Raw genomic sequence first — 16,838 nt, 5'->3', positions numbered from 1 at the left:
AGTTAGACTCTTTTTTTTTTTTTACATGAAGTGGGAGCTGATCGAGAATAGTTTTAACTCAGTAAACTGTTTACCGTACCAGTCATCAGCTAAGACTAAAATCAGACTAACAGCACATATTACACAACTGTGGGATCTGGCTCTACACAGCCTTTCTTTTGTCCTTTATTAACTACTATTATCAAGAGAAGTTTGGCACAATCAGGTAGTTTGCCTGTGGAATTGCTGCACTTCACAGAGAGTCATTTTGTCTGAGCCAATCAGAGGTCCATGTAGGGGAGAGTGCTGCTGTGTCTCCAAGGGTGTGACAGCAGTATGTGAGTCGGAGCTGCTCCCGGGGCCACCAGCCCCCTTGGCCCCCTGCAGGACCGCTACAATAGTGGCCCCAGGGCGGATGCCATAGCTGGGATTCCCACTCGTAACCGGGACACCTTCGCCCAGGGCACAGACACACTGGCAGCAGCCCCACAATCAATTCATCAATCTCTGAAGGGAGTGGCAACTGCAAAAGGCCACAGCAGGCACCCCTCACAGTTCCCCTTGGAAGGGACAGGGCCACCAGGGCTGACACAGAGACTGACACCATGGTGGCGTTGTGAAAGTGCCAAGCTCTGTAAATACTATAGGCAGCTATTTTTTCTTGACGGGGCAAACAGAGAAACTCTCATGTGAAAAATGAACACACACAAAAAAAGTGCATCTGGTGACAATCTTACACTTTACACCGTTTTACTCAGCAACAGGAAAGTTTCACATTGCTGTTTATGAAACAAAACGATTGACTCAGTCTTCAAGATTTCTTCCAACAGTTTTTGGGCAATGGTGTTTTTTCCCCCAAAGTTTTCCATTATTCAGTGACTGACTGGATTAAAGGCTCATTATTTTATTAGAAGAAATTAGAGATTGGATCAAATGTCCAATAAACAGTGTATAAAAATAGCCATCCATGTGCAAACGAGTCTACCCATCACAGGGCCTTGTAGCAGCTGTGAATTCGGATGCCCAAGTGTCAGACTCTGGCTCCTCCTGCTGGACAGAAAAAGAGGCTGGAGTAGGGCATTTGAGACTCCTGCTTAAAAGTCCAGGCAGATGAACAACAGAGACATTAATTACTGGACACATAAACCGAGCTGTGGTGTTATTTCTTGGCGTCTTTTACCATCAGGTTGTTGAGACGAACATTAAAATCCAAGTTCATCTCAATCTCACCATTCTTCCCATTTCCTGCACATGGATGCTTACAAACAAACTGTGGATTGTTCGGCTCTCCCTCCCTGCCGCATTCAAAAATAAGATTAACAGTACATCTGTCAGAAGCGGTTAATGATTTCCATCCATTAGTGGCCCGTTTTCACCCGCAGCTCCGTGTTCAGGAATCTTGTCTGCTCCGAGGCCATTTTCTCAAATTAAGCATGTTCTTGTTTTGGGTTCAGAAGTCACTTGACTGTCTGACAATGTGGCCATTGTGGCAGGCTGCTCCACACGCATCAAAGAGGTGATTAACCAGTTGACAGGGCTGCGGGGACAATACTGCTCTTTACGGGGGAAACAGTGCGGCCACTCAGAGCGCTGGGCTCTTACTGGGTGGGGGGACCGAAACGCTGCTTCCACTGCTGACAGCATGAAACAAAAATAACTGGTGTTCAAACTGCTGCACACGGCAAATATTCACATCCAAAATCAGCTATTTGCTGCACTGAACGACCTGTACTTGTCTGTCTCACTGGCTCGTATGTCATTCAGCTTTTTTGTTATTATAATGTTTTAGGTGGGGGTGTTTGTAATGTTTTAAGATTTCTGTCAGTGCTATTGAGTCAGTCGTTTCTCGAGGGCTTCATAAATTTAGCAGAATTCTTTGCTTTAGTGTAACAACCGAGGCTTCAGCTAGAAATGACGGACAAACCGCTGATTGGTCGGGATGTTGGCCAATCACACGTCCCCATCTGGGAGGGAAATTCCCTCATCACAATAAACTACAACTTGTTCACTGTTTTCAGTTTTGCAAGTAGTCTGAGGGATGTTTGCGCTCTTATTAGGTGTTTTGAAGGAGTTGCACTTGTCCTTCACTTTGACTTGATCTGATTTTCCCTTTCATAGACACTTTTTAAAAAAAAAAACTTTTATACCCACATTACTGTATATTCTTTAGTCGATTTTTTTCCCCTGAAATACATATTGGCTCTTCGGAGGACTACCTAAACCGCTTTGATATGCACAGATCTCCGTGAACAGGCTGGACATCAGCATGGAGCAGTGGCGAGTGATTTTACTGGGAGTGATTTTGTCTTGGAGGCTTCGAACATCATCCCAAACGCATGAAGGTGAGGACAAACGTGATTCTATATCTGAAATCCTTTCTTAGTTTGGATCTCGTGAAATTTAGACAATACCGAAATTACCAGACAAATTATAGCAATAGAATAGAATTAACTGTACTTAAAGATGTCGTAGTATAAACTGATAAACCTCAGCCTCCCTTTGTTTGGTTCACAGCAGACCACTCTTCCTTAAAAGCTTTTTTATTGTTATGATCCAGGCTCTTGCAGTGCACTTTAAAAATCTGCAGAGAATAGCAAAGATTCACTTGAAGAACTTCTATTTACCATTAACTGATTGTCACGCTGTCAGTAAATTCTTTCTAATAAAATTTAATGTGGTTTTCTGCAGTTACAAGGACATTAATGTGCAATCTTTGCCAACATTCAGATCTCCCTTTGCGATAGCTGTCAGACAATCACACTGTTTTTCTTTCCTGTCAGGAGCTTTTGTTTACTTACTAATTTCCGATCACTGAGCCCTTTCATGAATGTGTTATGCTTCATATAAATACAAAATATTAACAAATTATTTAAGTACTAATGCCTGTTTTTGAGTTATCATAAGTATGAGTTAAATATTATTGAGTCCTCCCAGATTAGCTGAATATTTCAGGGCCAGTGTTTGCTTAAAATTGCCACGTATGAATATAAGTGTGCATTAGGCAACAGTCCTTTGTCAGCATGTAACTTTCCATTGTTATTATGCAGCAGTCTTCAGGGTCCTATAGCTGTGTGTTATGTGTTCATAATGAAGACAAGAGATATGACTTGTGTCGAGTGAGTGCTGCAGGTGGCGAACGTTGGCACATTAAAGGACCAGTTCCTCAGTTTTTTTGCTGGGCACTCAGAGATGGTGTGTATGTCACCTTCCGTTCACGATATTTCCCTTCCCTCTGCCAGAGAGTCCCGTTCACACACGGCCCATTGTCTTTTGGTATGATCTCAGCAATGCGCGGCTTGCAGACGCACATGCACACGCATACACAGAAGCACTGTCTGTCACTGCAGCACTCATCACTCACTGAGACACACTGTCCACATTTATAGCTTTACAACAATGAAGCACTTTGTCTGAGGGAAAAATTTAAAAAAAAAAAAGTCACTCTCTCTTCTGACCCCCCTGGCCTCCTCTTCATCAGCCCCAGGCCTGGACTGCTCCATGTAAGCGGGTAACAGCCTGCCTGTTTCTCTCTGCTTCACATCAAAATCTGTAGCCAGCACAGGCACGAACACAGCATCAGGGAGAGTCACCAACCCTATAAATACCACAGACACAACACAGCCCACAGTACTCACTTTCCCAGTGTTATTTACGTTCATTTTCATCTTTATTCCCTATCTGTGTCAGAAGTGTGTCCAGGGACGCAGAATGGACTCAGTTCCACAGGCTCTCAGGAGAACCAGTACAATCTGATTAGAAACCGGTATTATGGCTGTGAGATTGTAATGGGAAACCTGGAGATCACACAGATTGAGAGTAACTGGGACTTCTCCTTCCTCAAGGTAAATGTCATGTTTCCTTACTCTCCAGTCCTCCAGTCGTTACATTTGGAAAAAGCGTTAAAAAGTGGAGAGCATATTGGAGAAGTAGCCTCTTATATTAATGGTCTTCTTCACTCTAGAGAATCCGTGAGGTGACTGGCTATGTCCTTATTGCTATGAACCACTTTCAAGAGATTCCTCTGGGCCAACTGCGCGTCATCAGAGGAAACAGCCTGTATGAAAGACGTTTTGCTCTATCGATCTTCCTCAACTACCCCAAGGACGGCTCCAACGGCCTACAGCAGCTGGGACTCGCAAACCTGACAGGTTAGAAGAACAACAGAAAAACAGATATTAGAGAAAGAAAACGTTCAATGTTTGTTCTGTAAAAGAAAATGCTTTCTGAAACCCAAGGCGTTTGTGACAGTGGGGAGTGGTGCATTACATAAAATGGAACAATTAAACTCAACATCTCAGATCAAGCCTGGTCCTACTGGAAGTCCCTTCCATCACATACAGCTGTGGTCAGAAGTTTACATCCACTCAAGATAGGCATGAATGTCATGGGAAGTCTGGGCTTTAAATGATTCCTTTGAATTGACCTTTCTGTGTGGAATTTGTATGTTCTTGCTGTATTTGCATGGTTCTCCGGCTTTCCCCCCTCTCCAAAGACATGCAGTTAGTGGGGTTTGGTTGATTGGTAATTCTAAAGTGCCTGTAGGTGTGAGTTTGAATGCTTGTTTGTGTCTCTGTGTTAGCCCTGAGTCAGATTGGCAGCCTGTCCAGAGTGTACCCTGTGTCTGCCCTGTGGCAGCTGGGATGCACTCCAGCCCCCCTCTGAATTAGATACGTGGAGGAGATGGATGGATGGATGGATGGATGGATGGATGGATGGATGGATGGATGGATGGATGGATGGATGGATGGTCCTTCAGCACATTGTCTATCAATCATCTCATCAGGATGCTTTTGGCAACCATCAGCAAGTTTCTGGCATAATTCTTCTTGGCAGAATTGAAGTGACAGTTTGAGTAATCTTCTAGACCTTGGTGCCAAGCAGTGACAGTTTCAATGATCTCTACCAGACCTGCTGAAAAGAGTGGTCCAGCTAGAATTATCCCAGAAGCTTTTTGAATGGTTACCAAAAGTATCTCGACAAGGTACAACTTACTAAAGCACATTTAGTGTGGGTGTGTGTGTATATTTTAGAGATAATCCCCCCAAAATCAAACTTGCGCACCTAATTCTTGTTTTTTTAAAGACATTAAAGATGTATGCTGCAAAATCATTTCACCCTGGAAAAAAACAGTTAAAAAAAATCTGTCCAAAATTACTATGACATTCAGGCCCATGATGAGTAGAGATGAACTTCTCACCACATCTGTTAAACTGTAATATTGATTTTTACGTTACAATTGTGAACAGGTGCTACATAAATAAAACTGAAATGAAATGACCTGAGAGATCATTTCTTTTACCTTGTTCCAAATTCTGCATCTTTTATTGGTTTTATTGTCTAATTCTTTCAAACTTTATTAGTATTTTCTTGGAGGCTTAAAAAAACCTCATGAAAAAAATGATCCTCATACTGTTTTTTAAAGTGTATATTTTGATTCACCTCTGATCCTGATATATCTGCTGAACCGTTTTCTCTGTCTAGCTTGCGTTATGTTTCACTAATGTTTTCACAGAGATTCTGGAGGGAGGGGTGCAGATTATCAATAACAAATACCTGAGTTATGGTCCCTGGATCTTCTGGCAGGATATTGTCCGGGACAGCAGCGCTCCTATTGATATCAAATACAATGGAAAGAAAGGTCACTACTGATCTGCTATATGTATTCCAATTTATCTCTAAATCATCTCTTTTTATGAGAAACACTGATCTTTCTATGTCTCTCTTTTTTAGGCCCATGCCATAAATCTTGCGGAGATTATTGCTGGGGACCAAACGAAAAGCAATGCCAGATCTGTGAGCGCCCACGTTTTGTTTTTCCTTTGCCTTCTCTTCACTTCACCTCATTATATCTTTTCAAAGCTACACAGAAATGCCCAGAGACAGACACGCACACAAGGATTCAACACGCATACACATTTATGTGACTTCTGATGAACTCGTCTCTCCTGTGTGTTTTAGTGACTAAGACGGTGTGCGCTCCACAGTGTAACAGCCGCTGCTTTGGCACAAGCCCGAGGGACTGCTGTCACATAGAGTGTGCAGCAGGATGTAAAGGCCCCCAAGATGTGGACTGTTTTGTAAGTGAATTATCTTTTTGTCTTTGGAGAGGTTTGCTGATGAAACAAGAAAATGGTTTTATTCTTCTTTTTTTTAATTGCATGGAGGATTTAAGTCTAAATTCCTGTGTCTCATGCTGGGAATATTTCCTTACTTCCTGGGCCCAATTCTAAATCTTGAACAGGTTTTCCAGAGTTTAAGGGAAACTAATCCTTTGTTTCCTTTGTTCTTCTGTGGTATGGATGGTCAGTCTGCCTTTAATTGTTGCCATGTGATGTAGCTTGTAAATACAATAGTTCATGCAAGCACATTCTTGTACTGGAGTTTATATTCATGCTTGTGGCTCGCACAACCTTACTTTGATGAAATTAGGTTTAACATCAAGTTAAATTTGGAAGTGCACAGTTGCACATAATATAACAGCATGCCATAAAAAAATTATCCACACTATTCAAAAACAAAATTCTTGACCTCTTGGTGTCATTAGAAGAAAAGTAATTTATAACCAAAATCTGTATGATTCAGCCTCTGCGGGCCATGAATGTCTTTTGAATTGTGATGTACTTCAGCAGCTTCACCTTTGGGCTTTTAGTATTTCATTTTGATTCTCTTCTTTCTGTGTGTGTTCCTGTAAAGGCATGTCGTCATTTCAATGACTCTGGCGCCTGTGTGCCCCAGTGTCCCCGGGCTCTGATCTATAACAAGCAGACGTTTCAAATGGAAACCAACCCTAATGCCAAATACCAATACGGATCCATCTGTGTCTCTCAGTGCCCCAGTGAGTGGCCTGCATGTGTTTACAAGTCTAAAAGTTTTCTTGTTACTTTTTCAGCCATGTGAAAAAAAACAACAGCAGTCTCTTTCAGTTCTAAGGTTTGAAGCATCAGGTTGTAATGATAAAAATCATCTGGTCCATGGCAGGCTAACAACAACCTCACATTAGCAACAACACATGACATATTACAGTGTGCCAAAATGCACAAGCAGCATGTGAAAAATAAAGTACACTCTTTCTGATAAAGAGAAAAAAGATTAAGGAAGGATTAATTAATTAGCTGCCATTAATTAGTCATTAGCAAGCATGACCACATTTATGAAAACAAGGCCACTTCCAAACAAGTCAATCATTCTACGACGAGAAAGATTATTCACAAGTGGAAAACTTTCAGCTCAGCCGCCAATCTCCCCGGGAGTTTGGCGACCTTTTCATATACTACACACTGAGCCTGTTCATGAAGCTGCAGTCAGCACTAATATATAGTATCAGATCTAACATAATGCTAGTCCCCATGTTAAACTGTAAGCCAGAAAATGTAACAAAGCCAAAAACTAAACACAACATGGGACAGGTACAGCAACTCTAACCAGGAAACAGAAGTTTTCAGGTGTTGTGTTGGATCTGGTGTGTTCATGTGTGTCCCATATAGTCAGGAAGGAGTCTAGAGTGGATAGGAGACATAGAGAATAGAGCAAAGCTGGTAAAAGCTGGTGGTTGGCTTTAAGAATGTTAGAGTCGTATCGTGAATCGTTTTATTTGCTCCTCTGCATGTGTATAATAAAACATATTCCCTGTGTTTTTCTTTTCTTCCTCCTCCTCGCAGCTCATTTTGTGGTGGATGGTAGCTCCTGCGTGAGCGCCTGTCCGTCAGACAAGATGGAGGTGGAGAAAGAAGGTCAGAGGAAGTGTGAGCTCTGCAGCGGACTTTGCCCAAAAGGTTGAAATGAATACAAATGCGATTTTTCACTTCTTCCACCAAGATTATATCTCAGTAGTCAGATGTGATTGTTTCTGGTCATCCCTTTAGTGTGTGAAGGCACTGGTGCTGAAGACAGGCAGACTGTGGACTCGAGCAACATCAACAGCTTCATCAACTGCACCAAGATTCAGGGCAGCCTTCACTTCCTGGTCACGGGGATTATGGGGTAACTGTCAGTATGTATGAGTTAAAGCGTCTCAGGGTATAGTGCCGTACACTTGGTATGTTTATAGTATTTTTTTTTGTCTTTTTTCTTCACAGAGATGATTTTAAAAACATCCCACCACTGGATGCCAAAAAGTTGGAAGTGTTCCGCACAGTCAGGGAAATAACAGGTGTGCTTATGTGTGTAACAGTTGACCGCTTTTTATATTAAATTTCACAATCAAGTATGCATGTTTCCTGCCTGGACCTGTAGTGCTATTCATCCATGTTTGGTGCGAGCTGCCTTTGGAAATACTGGTTGCAAAGATGTCTCCTTTCTCTCGATTATCAAAGCATAATCATGTTTGATTTGGGGTAAACTATCCATTTAAACTTCTGTGAGGTGACAGTCACAATTAACATTAAACTGCTTGGTTTTCTTGTCACACATGAGGCTGTCTTCTATCCCTTGATAATGCACGCAAAGGTTGTATCCATCAAATGATATATGCTCTCCTTTGGGGGAAAACAAATATCCAAATTATCTGCGATGTGTTATGCACAGTGTCATTTTCTATCGTCCTTAATATAATCACTGTTTTATTCTCAGATTTTTTAAACATCCAGTCCTGGCCCAAAGAGCTGAATGATCTGTCTGTTTTTTCGAGCCTCACTACCATTCAAGGGAGGACGCTCTACAAGTAAGACTGCAGATTATACCGTGCACGTGTCAGTGAGAGGCCAGAGCAGGATCCTTTTATCACAACAGCTGATGGATTCAAATGTGTGATTTGGTGTTATGGGCTGGGTCATTTGACCGAGCATTTTGAGTTTCATGCCCTTTTGTATTATGATGTTCCTGTTTGTAAAATTTAAGCTTTAGTCAGTTCTGTTGATATTTAGTTCTCCTCTGTCTAGGTTCTGTCTTCAGTGTGTGAGTCTGTCAAGTCCCCTGTGTTTAAGTCTCCCTCACCCTTTATATGTTTCATTGATGTCTTTGTCTCCCGTCATCTCCCCCATTTGTCATGTATACTCTCCTCTGTGTCTCTCTCTGTGTGTCTGTGTTAATGTGCATGTGTCCCTTTCCTGTTTACGTCTCCTCCCCATGTTCATGTCTCCCCTGTCTGTCATGTGTATCCATGTATGTTTCTGCAGCCAGTGATGTCTAGTTTCCTCTTTCTCGTGTCCACTGTGGTTATGTTTTCCTCTCTCTCGCTGTCTGGTGTCAAGCTTGGGTGTTCCAGTTAACGTCTCCATGTTTCCTGTTTCATTTTGAAAGTGTTGTGTTCCATGTTCAGTGTGTTTAGTTTTGCTTCACCTGTGGCATCATACTCATTTGTATCAGCTGTGTTCCCCGTGCGTTTCCATTTCCCTCATCATCCTCATTCATTCTTTGTCAGGTTGCCTGTTATGTTGTGCCCCGGATAATCTTAGCTTTCTAAAACAGAGCTTGACTAAGAATTATAAAATTGACTTTTTATTAAATATGACCCAAAATGAGGGACTAACTATGTTTGTGTGTAAGGGAAATATATTACTCTTAAACCATGGAGGCATTCGTCTTACTCAGACTAATATCTATCTATAAGACTGTCTGCTGAATTACTCATTTATTTATAAGGCTCCAGATCACAACAACAATTGCCTAAAGGCACTTTATATTGTAAGGTAAAGACTACAATAATACAAAGAAAGCCTCAGCTATCAGATGACCCCTATGAGTAAGCACTTGGCAACAGTGGGAAGGAAAAACTCCTTTTTAAGGGGAAGAAACCTCCAACAGGTTCATTGTGAGACTGAATGCATTACCTAACAGGCTTGGAACTACAACATAATCTGTTACAGACAATCTGATGTTTTTCCATTTGAATCATCCTTTTCTCCCCTCTTCATCCTCCAACCCTCCAACGAAAGCCATTTTTCTCTGACGGTCATGCGCGTCCCCACTCTTACCTCACTGGGTCTGCGCTCTCTGAAAGAAATCAGTGACGGCAGCATGTACATCAGTCTGAACAGCAATCTCTGCTACCACCACACTGTAAACTGGACGAAGCTGTTCAGAGGCCGCCGAGTTCGAGGCAACAACCTCAGCAACAACAAGCCATTGGCAGAGTGTGGTGAGCTGATGGACTAACAGATAACCTTCGCTATATTCTAAATGTTATATTTTGAGCATATTAAACTCAGAATTCACTATTGTGTTGTATGTTGTAAGCAAGTAATCAGTGCTGTTCTTACACAGTTTTGTGATGTAGTTGCAGAAGGCCACGTGTGTGATCCACTATGTTCAGATGCAGGATGCTGGGGCCCAGGGCCTGAACAGTGTCTCTCCTGTAGGAACTACAGTCGAGACAGCACATGTGTGCACAGCTGTAATTTTTACAACGGGTCAGTGGTTGTGAGTTTACATTCTCGTGATTCATGTGTGTATGTTGAACGTATATGTAATATTTTGTTTTGCTTCTTGGATAATATTTCTGCAGGGCACCAAGGGAATTTGCAGGTCCTGATGGCGAGTGTACCGCCTGTCATCCAGAATGCAAGACTCAGAGTGGGAAAGTCACCTGCACTGGACCGGTAATCACTAGCTTTGATAATCCAGTGACACTGTAGCCCAGTAGTTTATATTTATGATTATTTACATAAAATAGATAAGCAGTAAATTTGTTAAAATCAAGATGAAACAAGAAAGGTACTTAGAGACTCTCTACTTCCACTCTACTTCATTAGGTACACATTACCAGTGTCAGGTTGGTTGGTTTATACCAAATTCTAATCCTACCATCCGAATGTCATAGCAGAGATCAGCACTCATTAGACCAGGCAATCTTCTTTTGAATCTTCTATTGTCCAATTTTGATGACAATTGCAGCCTCAGTTTCTTGTTCTCAGCTGACAGGAGTGGCACCTGGTGCGGTCTTCTGCTGCTGTAGTGCATTCAGGAATGCTCTTCTGCATACTTCTAAACAAACATGCGATTATTGTATTTTTTTTCTTCTTTTTCGTATACATTGTATTCTTGTAGGGCTTTGTGATACCTCGTATATTGGTGGCATCACTGTTGTGGTTCATTTCTGGTTCATTGTCACTCTAGCAGAGTTTATCTCACATAGTCTCTATTTATGATCCTCCTTTCTCTCTCTCATTGGTAGGGTTCAGATGATTGCGTGGCTTGTGCCAGTTTTCAAGATGGTCCTTTCTGCATGTCCTCTTGTCCCACTGGGATAAATGATGGACAGAAGGGACTCATTTTCAAATACCCCGACAGGAAGGGTCATTGTCAACCGTGTCACCACAACTGCACACAGGGGTGAGACTGGACTTAAAAAAGTCTATATGCCCACATGTTTCCCCAAAGTGAAGTGTCCCAATTAGGTTATTGAATCTCTGCATAATAAAGAAAACTTTGTCTTTCATTTTTCAGATGCATTGGCCCAGGATTAATGGACTGTTTAGAGACAGCCAGACTGGCAGTTAGTAGGTTAGTGTTTCCTCCTGCTGGTGAACATAAAACAGTACACTGCAATTTGCATTCCAGTGAACTGCAAATCTAAATCACAAATCATTCCACTGTTATAACAAAAAAAATATTTGAACTCGAAAACTTTATTTCTAAAAGGGTAATTTTCAGTTTCCCCAAAAGTAAGCTGGGTTATCATGACATAAAATCTTTTCTTTTTAGCTGATGTGCTCACTCTGTTATTTCTCTGTCTGCAGTGGTCAGATCACAGGCATAGCCTTGGGTGTCCCAGCTGGCTTAATTTTCTGCCTGGTGTTGTTTTTCCTGGGCATGCTTTACCACAGAGGACTTGCCATCCGTCGCAAGAGGGCAATGAGGAGGTACCTGGAGAGCGGAGAGGTGAGACTTTACAAAACACCCAACTATATCTTCTGGACTGATTTAACTGCATTTGTTGTGATGATGAAAATCCCCTTGGAATAACTGGTCTGTTTGTAGCAGAGCTTTGAGCCGCTGGATCCTGGAGAGAAAGGCACCAAGGTTCATGCCCGCCTTCTGAGGCCCTCAGAGCTGAAAAAAGTCAAAGCCCTTGGCGTGGGTGTTTTTGGCACTGTGCACAAGGTACTAATTGGCCTGGATTTGTTAGACTTTCACTGATTATCCACAGATTTGTGTGCAGCTCTATATTTAATTTGTTTTTAAGGGCTTTTGGACTCCAGAAGGAGAGACGGTAAAAATACCCGTGGCCATTAAGACAATCCAGGATAGCTCAGGCCGACAGACTTTCACTGAGATTACTGATGTGAGTCTCCTCTGAAATAAGGTTTAACATCACACACAGAAGTTAATGTAAAGATTGAATGCCTGTCTTTTATCATATGCCAAAAGATGCCCAATAATCACATTATCATTGCATTGTTTGTTGTGTAGCATATGCTCTCCATGGGCGGCTTGGACCACCCTTACATCGTTAGGCTGCTGGGCATCTGCCCAGGTGCCAGTCTGCAACTGGTCACCCAGCTCAGTTCACAAGGTTCGCTGCTGGAGCACATCAGGCAAAAGAAGAACAGCCTGGATCCCCAGCTCCTGCTCAACTGGTGTGTGCAGATTGCAAAGGTGAGGACAGTTTTTTTTTCTTTGCTTTTCCATGCCAATATATTAATAATCTGTGACTACAAGGACTACACATCTGTTTCTCAGGGCATGTACTATCTGGAAGAGCACTGCATGGTCCACAGGAATCTGGCTGCACGCAACATCTTACTGAAAAATGACTATCAGGTCCAAATCTCCGACTACGGCGTAGCAGACCTCCTTTACCCTGATGACAAGAAATACGTCTACACAGACACAAAGGTTGTTGTGAGTCATTGAGCTTGCGATACACACTGAATTGTTAAACAGCTTTTATTGTCTCTTCCAGTAATGCAATCAAACACAAACCAATTTGAGTAGACTGTCTGCATTTTTTTCTGTTTATTCAGACACCAATAAAATGGATGGCACTCGAAAGCATCTTGTTTCGAAGATATACTCATCAGAGTGATGTCTGGAGTTATGGTAAGAGGATGTCAGTGTGTGTGTGTGTGTGTGTGTGTGTGTGTCTGTTTGTGGTGTATGCACTAATAAATTAACCTTCCTCTTGAAACGTCACTGTCTGTGAATTTTGGCGTGGAGCATTTAAATTGTCCTCTTTTCCTGGACAGGGGTGACAGTGTGGGAGATGATGTCATTTGGGGCGGAGCCATATGCATCCGTGTCGCCTCAGGAAGTGCCGGGTCTGCTGGAGAAGGGCGAACGTCTGTCACAGCCCCACATCTGCACTATAGACGTGTACATGGTCATGGTGAAATGTTAGTCAAAACATTAGTCTCTCTCCCTCGCTCTCTCTCTCACATACGCGCACACACATATATCTCAGGAAGTAGAGCAGACTATTTCAGTCTCCATGTCGAAGTATCCCAGCGCAAGATAGTGAACCCTGAAATGCCCATGATGCAACTGAAGTGTAAGAGTGTGCAGGGATGTTAAACAAGGTCCTTAGATATAAAAAATAAAATAAAAAGAGTGCTTGTATGAATGTGTGTGATTGGCTTGTAGTAAAAAGTGTTTTGAGTAATCAAGTTAAGTGATTAAAGTAGAAGAGGACTATATTTACCATTTATTCAGGTATTATTCACAAATACATTCTGATACATAATAAAAATTGATGTTTTTCTTGTTATGTTTAGGCTGGATGATTGATGAAAATATAAGGCCCACCTTCAAAGAACTGGCCAGTGACTTCACTCGCATGGCGAGGGACCCACCGAGATACCTTGTCATCAAGGTGAGACTATGATGGCTACTCATTTTACAACTTTTAGTTCTGAAATATAGTCTTTAATCTTAATGCCTGTTATTCCTGATTACCCTGCAGCTGGAAGGAGAAGAACCTGTCCCAGATGCAACCCATCGAAGGGAGTCAGAGCGAGGACTTCTGGATCCAGGTTTAGAAGACCAAGATGAGGAGGGACTGGAGGAAGGTTTGGCTACACCTCCTCTTCAGAACTCGCCGTCGTGGAGTGTTTCTCGTTCTCGGATTAATTCATGCAGGGTAAAGAAGGACATCCTGGATTTTTGCACTGTTGTTACAGGATAATTGCAGAATCAGCACACCAATTTTTTTTTGCAGAGTGGCTCATATCAGCCTGGAAATATAGGATACCTGCCAATGACCACGAGCCCAGCAGACAGCTTCCGCCAGGTTTTTACAAAAACAAACTTTCACACGAATAAATGCAAAGACACATTCCTGATTTCTGATTTGCTCAAAGTTGATATGATTAGCTTCATTTCCAAAGAACTTCACTTTGAATAAGTATGTTACTGGTGTCACGGCCAGCAGGTCAACAAGATATACCTACCTACCTGCGCTCCTACATACCTTCATACCTCTCTCCCTCCTCAGGAAGTAACAAACTATCCATCCCTCTTTGCTTTTCTGTCCCAGCTGTGGTTTCACAGGTCTCGTCTGAGCTCAGTCCGGACTCTGCCTGAGAGGTTAGAGGTCAGGGGGAGTGGCAGAGAGGCAGAGGTGCATGAGGAAGGCTTACGGACGGCGAGTCTTCACAGGGCCAGGATTGGCTCAGAGAGGAGTAATCGTCGTGTACCGATCAGCCAACAGAGAAAACTTTCAACAGCCTCCAGTCCACCCTCGTACAAGGTGTGGACGGCAGAGGAAGAGGAGGAGGTGGACAGCTATGGCTATGTCCTACCTGGCTCACCTAGTACACCAGAAAGAGGTAAATTATGAGCAGTAAAACAGGAACAGTGCCTTGTTGTTTTGTTACATTTTGGTTCAAATAGTTAAATCATGTATTTAACCAAAGCGTTTTTCCTAATCTTCTTCCTTCTTTACATCCTATCACAGTTCAAATCTCCAGAATTTCTCATTCTGGCCAAAGAAACTCAAGGCCTCTTTTCATGGTGATAAATCCCACCCAGGAATATGAAATCATGAACACAGAGGAGAGCGCTCCTCCTCGTTTGGCCAGCAGCGTTTCAAGACAGGAAGACGACCCCACTGTGGGGATTTGCTGCAAAACCCCACCCTTACCCTCCCCAACATTCATGGCTCTGTTACCCATAGAGGACATAGCACACGAAGAAACTCTGCCACCAGACTCAGCTGTAAGGAGGAATCCACTTCATGAGGCTTGTGAAGGAACTGCAGAAGAGCGAATAAACTCTGCAGAGAAACAGCCGCTCACTAGTGACTTCACTAGTGATATCGGAGCTGTGGATGACCCAGGAGAGCCAGCCCAAGGGAATGGCAGGTATGAATACATGGACATCAGGCACTCTGACTCTACAGAACGAGATGAATCATCACAAGAGAGACGTGGGAGTCAAACATCTGCAAAGAGTGCAGCAGAAGAACAGGAAATACACCAAACAGTGGAGGTGTTGAAAAAGGAGCACAAAGAGGAAGAGGAAAAGGAGGAAACCCAGAACACAAACAACAAAGCCACTCTAAGCAGTACGGCCATGCCCGGGCCAGATGTGCTGAAAGGTGGAGGAGAAAAGGTGGAGGAGTATGAGGAGATGAACAGATTTGGGGTGGTGCCCAGCAGATGTAAGGAAACAGAATACCAGAACCTCCCAGTAAAGGGGAGGGTTATTTGTGAGGAGATGGGCAGTGGCAGGTGTACAGAGATTGGGGAATACATCAAGGTGTGCGCTGGTGTGGGGGAACCTGCAAGCAACACATCATTCGACAACCCAGACTACTGGCACAGCAGGCTGTTCCTCAAACCAGATGCTGTGCGCACCTAATAATGCGGCCAGGGACAGAGTCACAGAAACTGCTGCAGTTGCTGTCATAAATGTGGACTGTTTCATATTCATGTTCATCTTTTTTTTTTTTTTTTTCATTTTTTTATGGGTTCTTTTCAGCCACAAAGTTTCAGGAGGAAGAAGAATATTTAAAATATTTTTGATTCTTACTTCTTACTTCTTTATTCGGTGAATAATAATTCATGAAAACCAACTGTGAGATGGTACAAAGCCAACAAACTGGAGGTTGTCCTCGAGCATGTATTAAGTGACCTTCGTATCACAGTGAATGCAGTAACATGAGATGATTCCCTACAGTACTCCTTATAGTAACATGAATTATTATATAAATTCAAGTGACTAGTTTGCAGCTATCCTACCATTTGTCATCTATATGTGAACAGAAGCCTTTTTTACATTATGTTGACATTTTTATAATAAAACAATAAAACGTTGTTTTTGTGGTTGTTTATTGCTCAGTCATTCAATAAAATGACAGAGTTAAAGAGACTGTACTCTAAAGATTTACCGGCTATAGGGGACACGTAAGAAAACGTAAAAGGCAAGAGACGGCACTGGTGACGCGCTCGCGCTACTTTTATTTCAGATGCAGATCAGAGATGACGGAAGTGAGAGTCAGCGGTCACATTTTTCCGCTTTTGTTCAAGTAAACCGTGAAACTAATGGGCATATTTCATTTCCACCGTATTTTTCAGAGCGTGCTTTTCTTGAAACAAAAAATGTAAATCTTAACTTTATTCCCCAAATAAACTTTTTTTCTTAATGTGTATTCGTGTGTGTGTAGATAGATAGACAGATAGATAGATAACAGTGGTATAACAGTGGTCATACCAAATGTTTACTTTCAAGCGCTGAAAGTTTCAAAGTTTTGCCTTAAATTCTGCATTTACATGTATGTGCGCACGTTTCAATAAACCGCTTCACCTACTTGCCATTTTCTTAGCAAAATGTGAAAAAAATGTAAAGTATTGTGCATGTACCAATTAAACCTGTATATATCAGAGTAGTTATATCTCCCAATTTAAATCCCTCTTATGAGCTAATTATCATGTTATTACAATGTTATTAGGGTGCAGTAAAGTAAAAGTGAACAAATATTATGT

At 42.2% G+C, this 16,838-nt stretch overlaps 1 protein-coding gene across 4 annotated transcripts; it reads left to right on the top strand.

Annotated features, from left to right (window-relative positions):
* The first annotated feature begins 1,771 nt into the window (after positions 1–1,771).
* erbb3b (erb-b2 receptor tyrosine kinase 3b) lies at positions 1,772–16,169 on the top strand. Of its 4 annotated transcripts, none has more exons than XM_084916930.1 (28): positions 1,772–2,321; positions 3,670–3,821; positions 3,941–4,127; positions 5,492–5,617; positions 5,710–5,772; positions 5,938–6,056; positions 6,673–6,814; positions 7,638–7,751; positions 7,842–7,959; positions 8,055–8,128; positions 8,548–8,638; positions 9,852–10,054; positions 10,193–10,325; positions 10,421–10,514; positions 11,090–11,247; positions 11,362–11,418; positions 11,655–11,796; positions 11,899–12,018; positions 12,101–12,199; positions 12,328–12,513; positions 12,598–12,753; positions 12,882–12,957; positions 13,104–13,250; positions 13,629–13,726; positions 13,817–13,993; positions 14,072–14,143; positions 14,390–14,681; positions 14,810–16,169. In XM_084916930.1, exons 1-28 carry the CDS (start codon positions 2,246–2,248, stop codon positions 15,712–15,714), a joined length of 4,377 nt encoding a protein of 1,458 aa, XP_084773056.1. In that variant the 5' UTR covers positions 1,772–2,245; the 3' UTR covers positions 15,715–16,169. The 4 variants fall into 4 exon arrangements, with proteins under 4 accessions (XP_084773056.1, XP_084773055.1, XP_084773054.1 ...); XM_084916929.1 differs by having other exon boundaries at positions 11,896–12,018; XM_084916928.1 differs by having other exon boundaries at positions 1,773–2,321; positions 3,667–3,821.
* The last annotated feature ends 669 nt before the right edge of the window (positions 16,170–16,838 follow it).

The sequence above is a fragment of the Perissodus microlepis genome, chromosome 20 (assembly GCF_051167445.1).
Source record: "Perissodus microlepis isolate ML-2025 ecotype Zambia chromosome 20, ASM5116744v1, whole genome shotgun sequence".
NCBI lineage: Eukaryota > Metazoa > Chordata > Actinopteri > Cichliformes > Cichlidae > Perissodus > Perissodus microlepis.
Note: the sequence above shows the minus strand (reverse complement) of the source record. Positions and strands in the feature narration are given on the sequence as shown.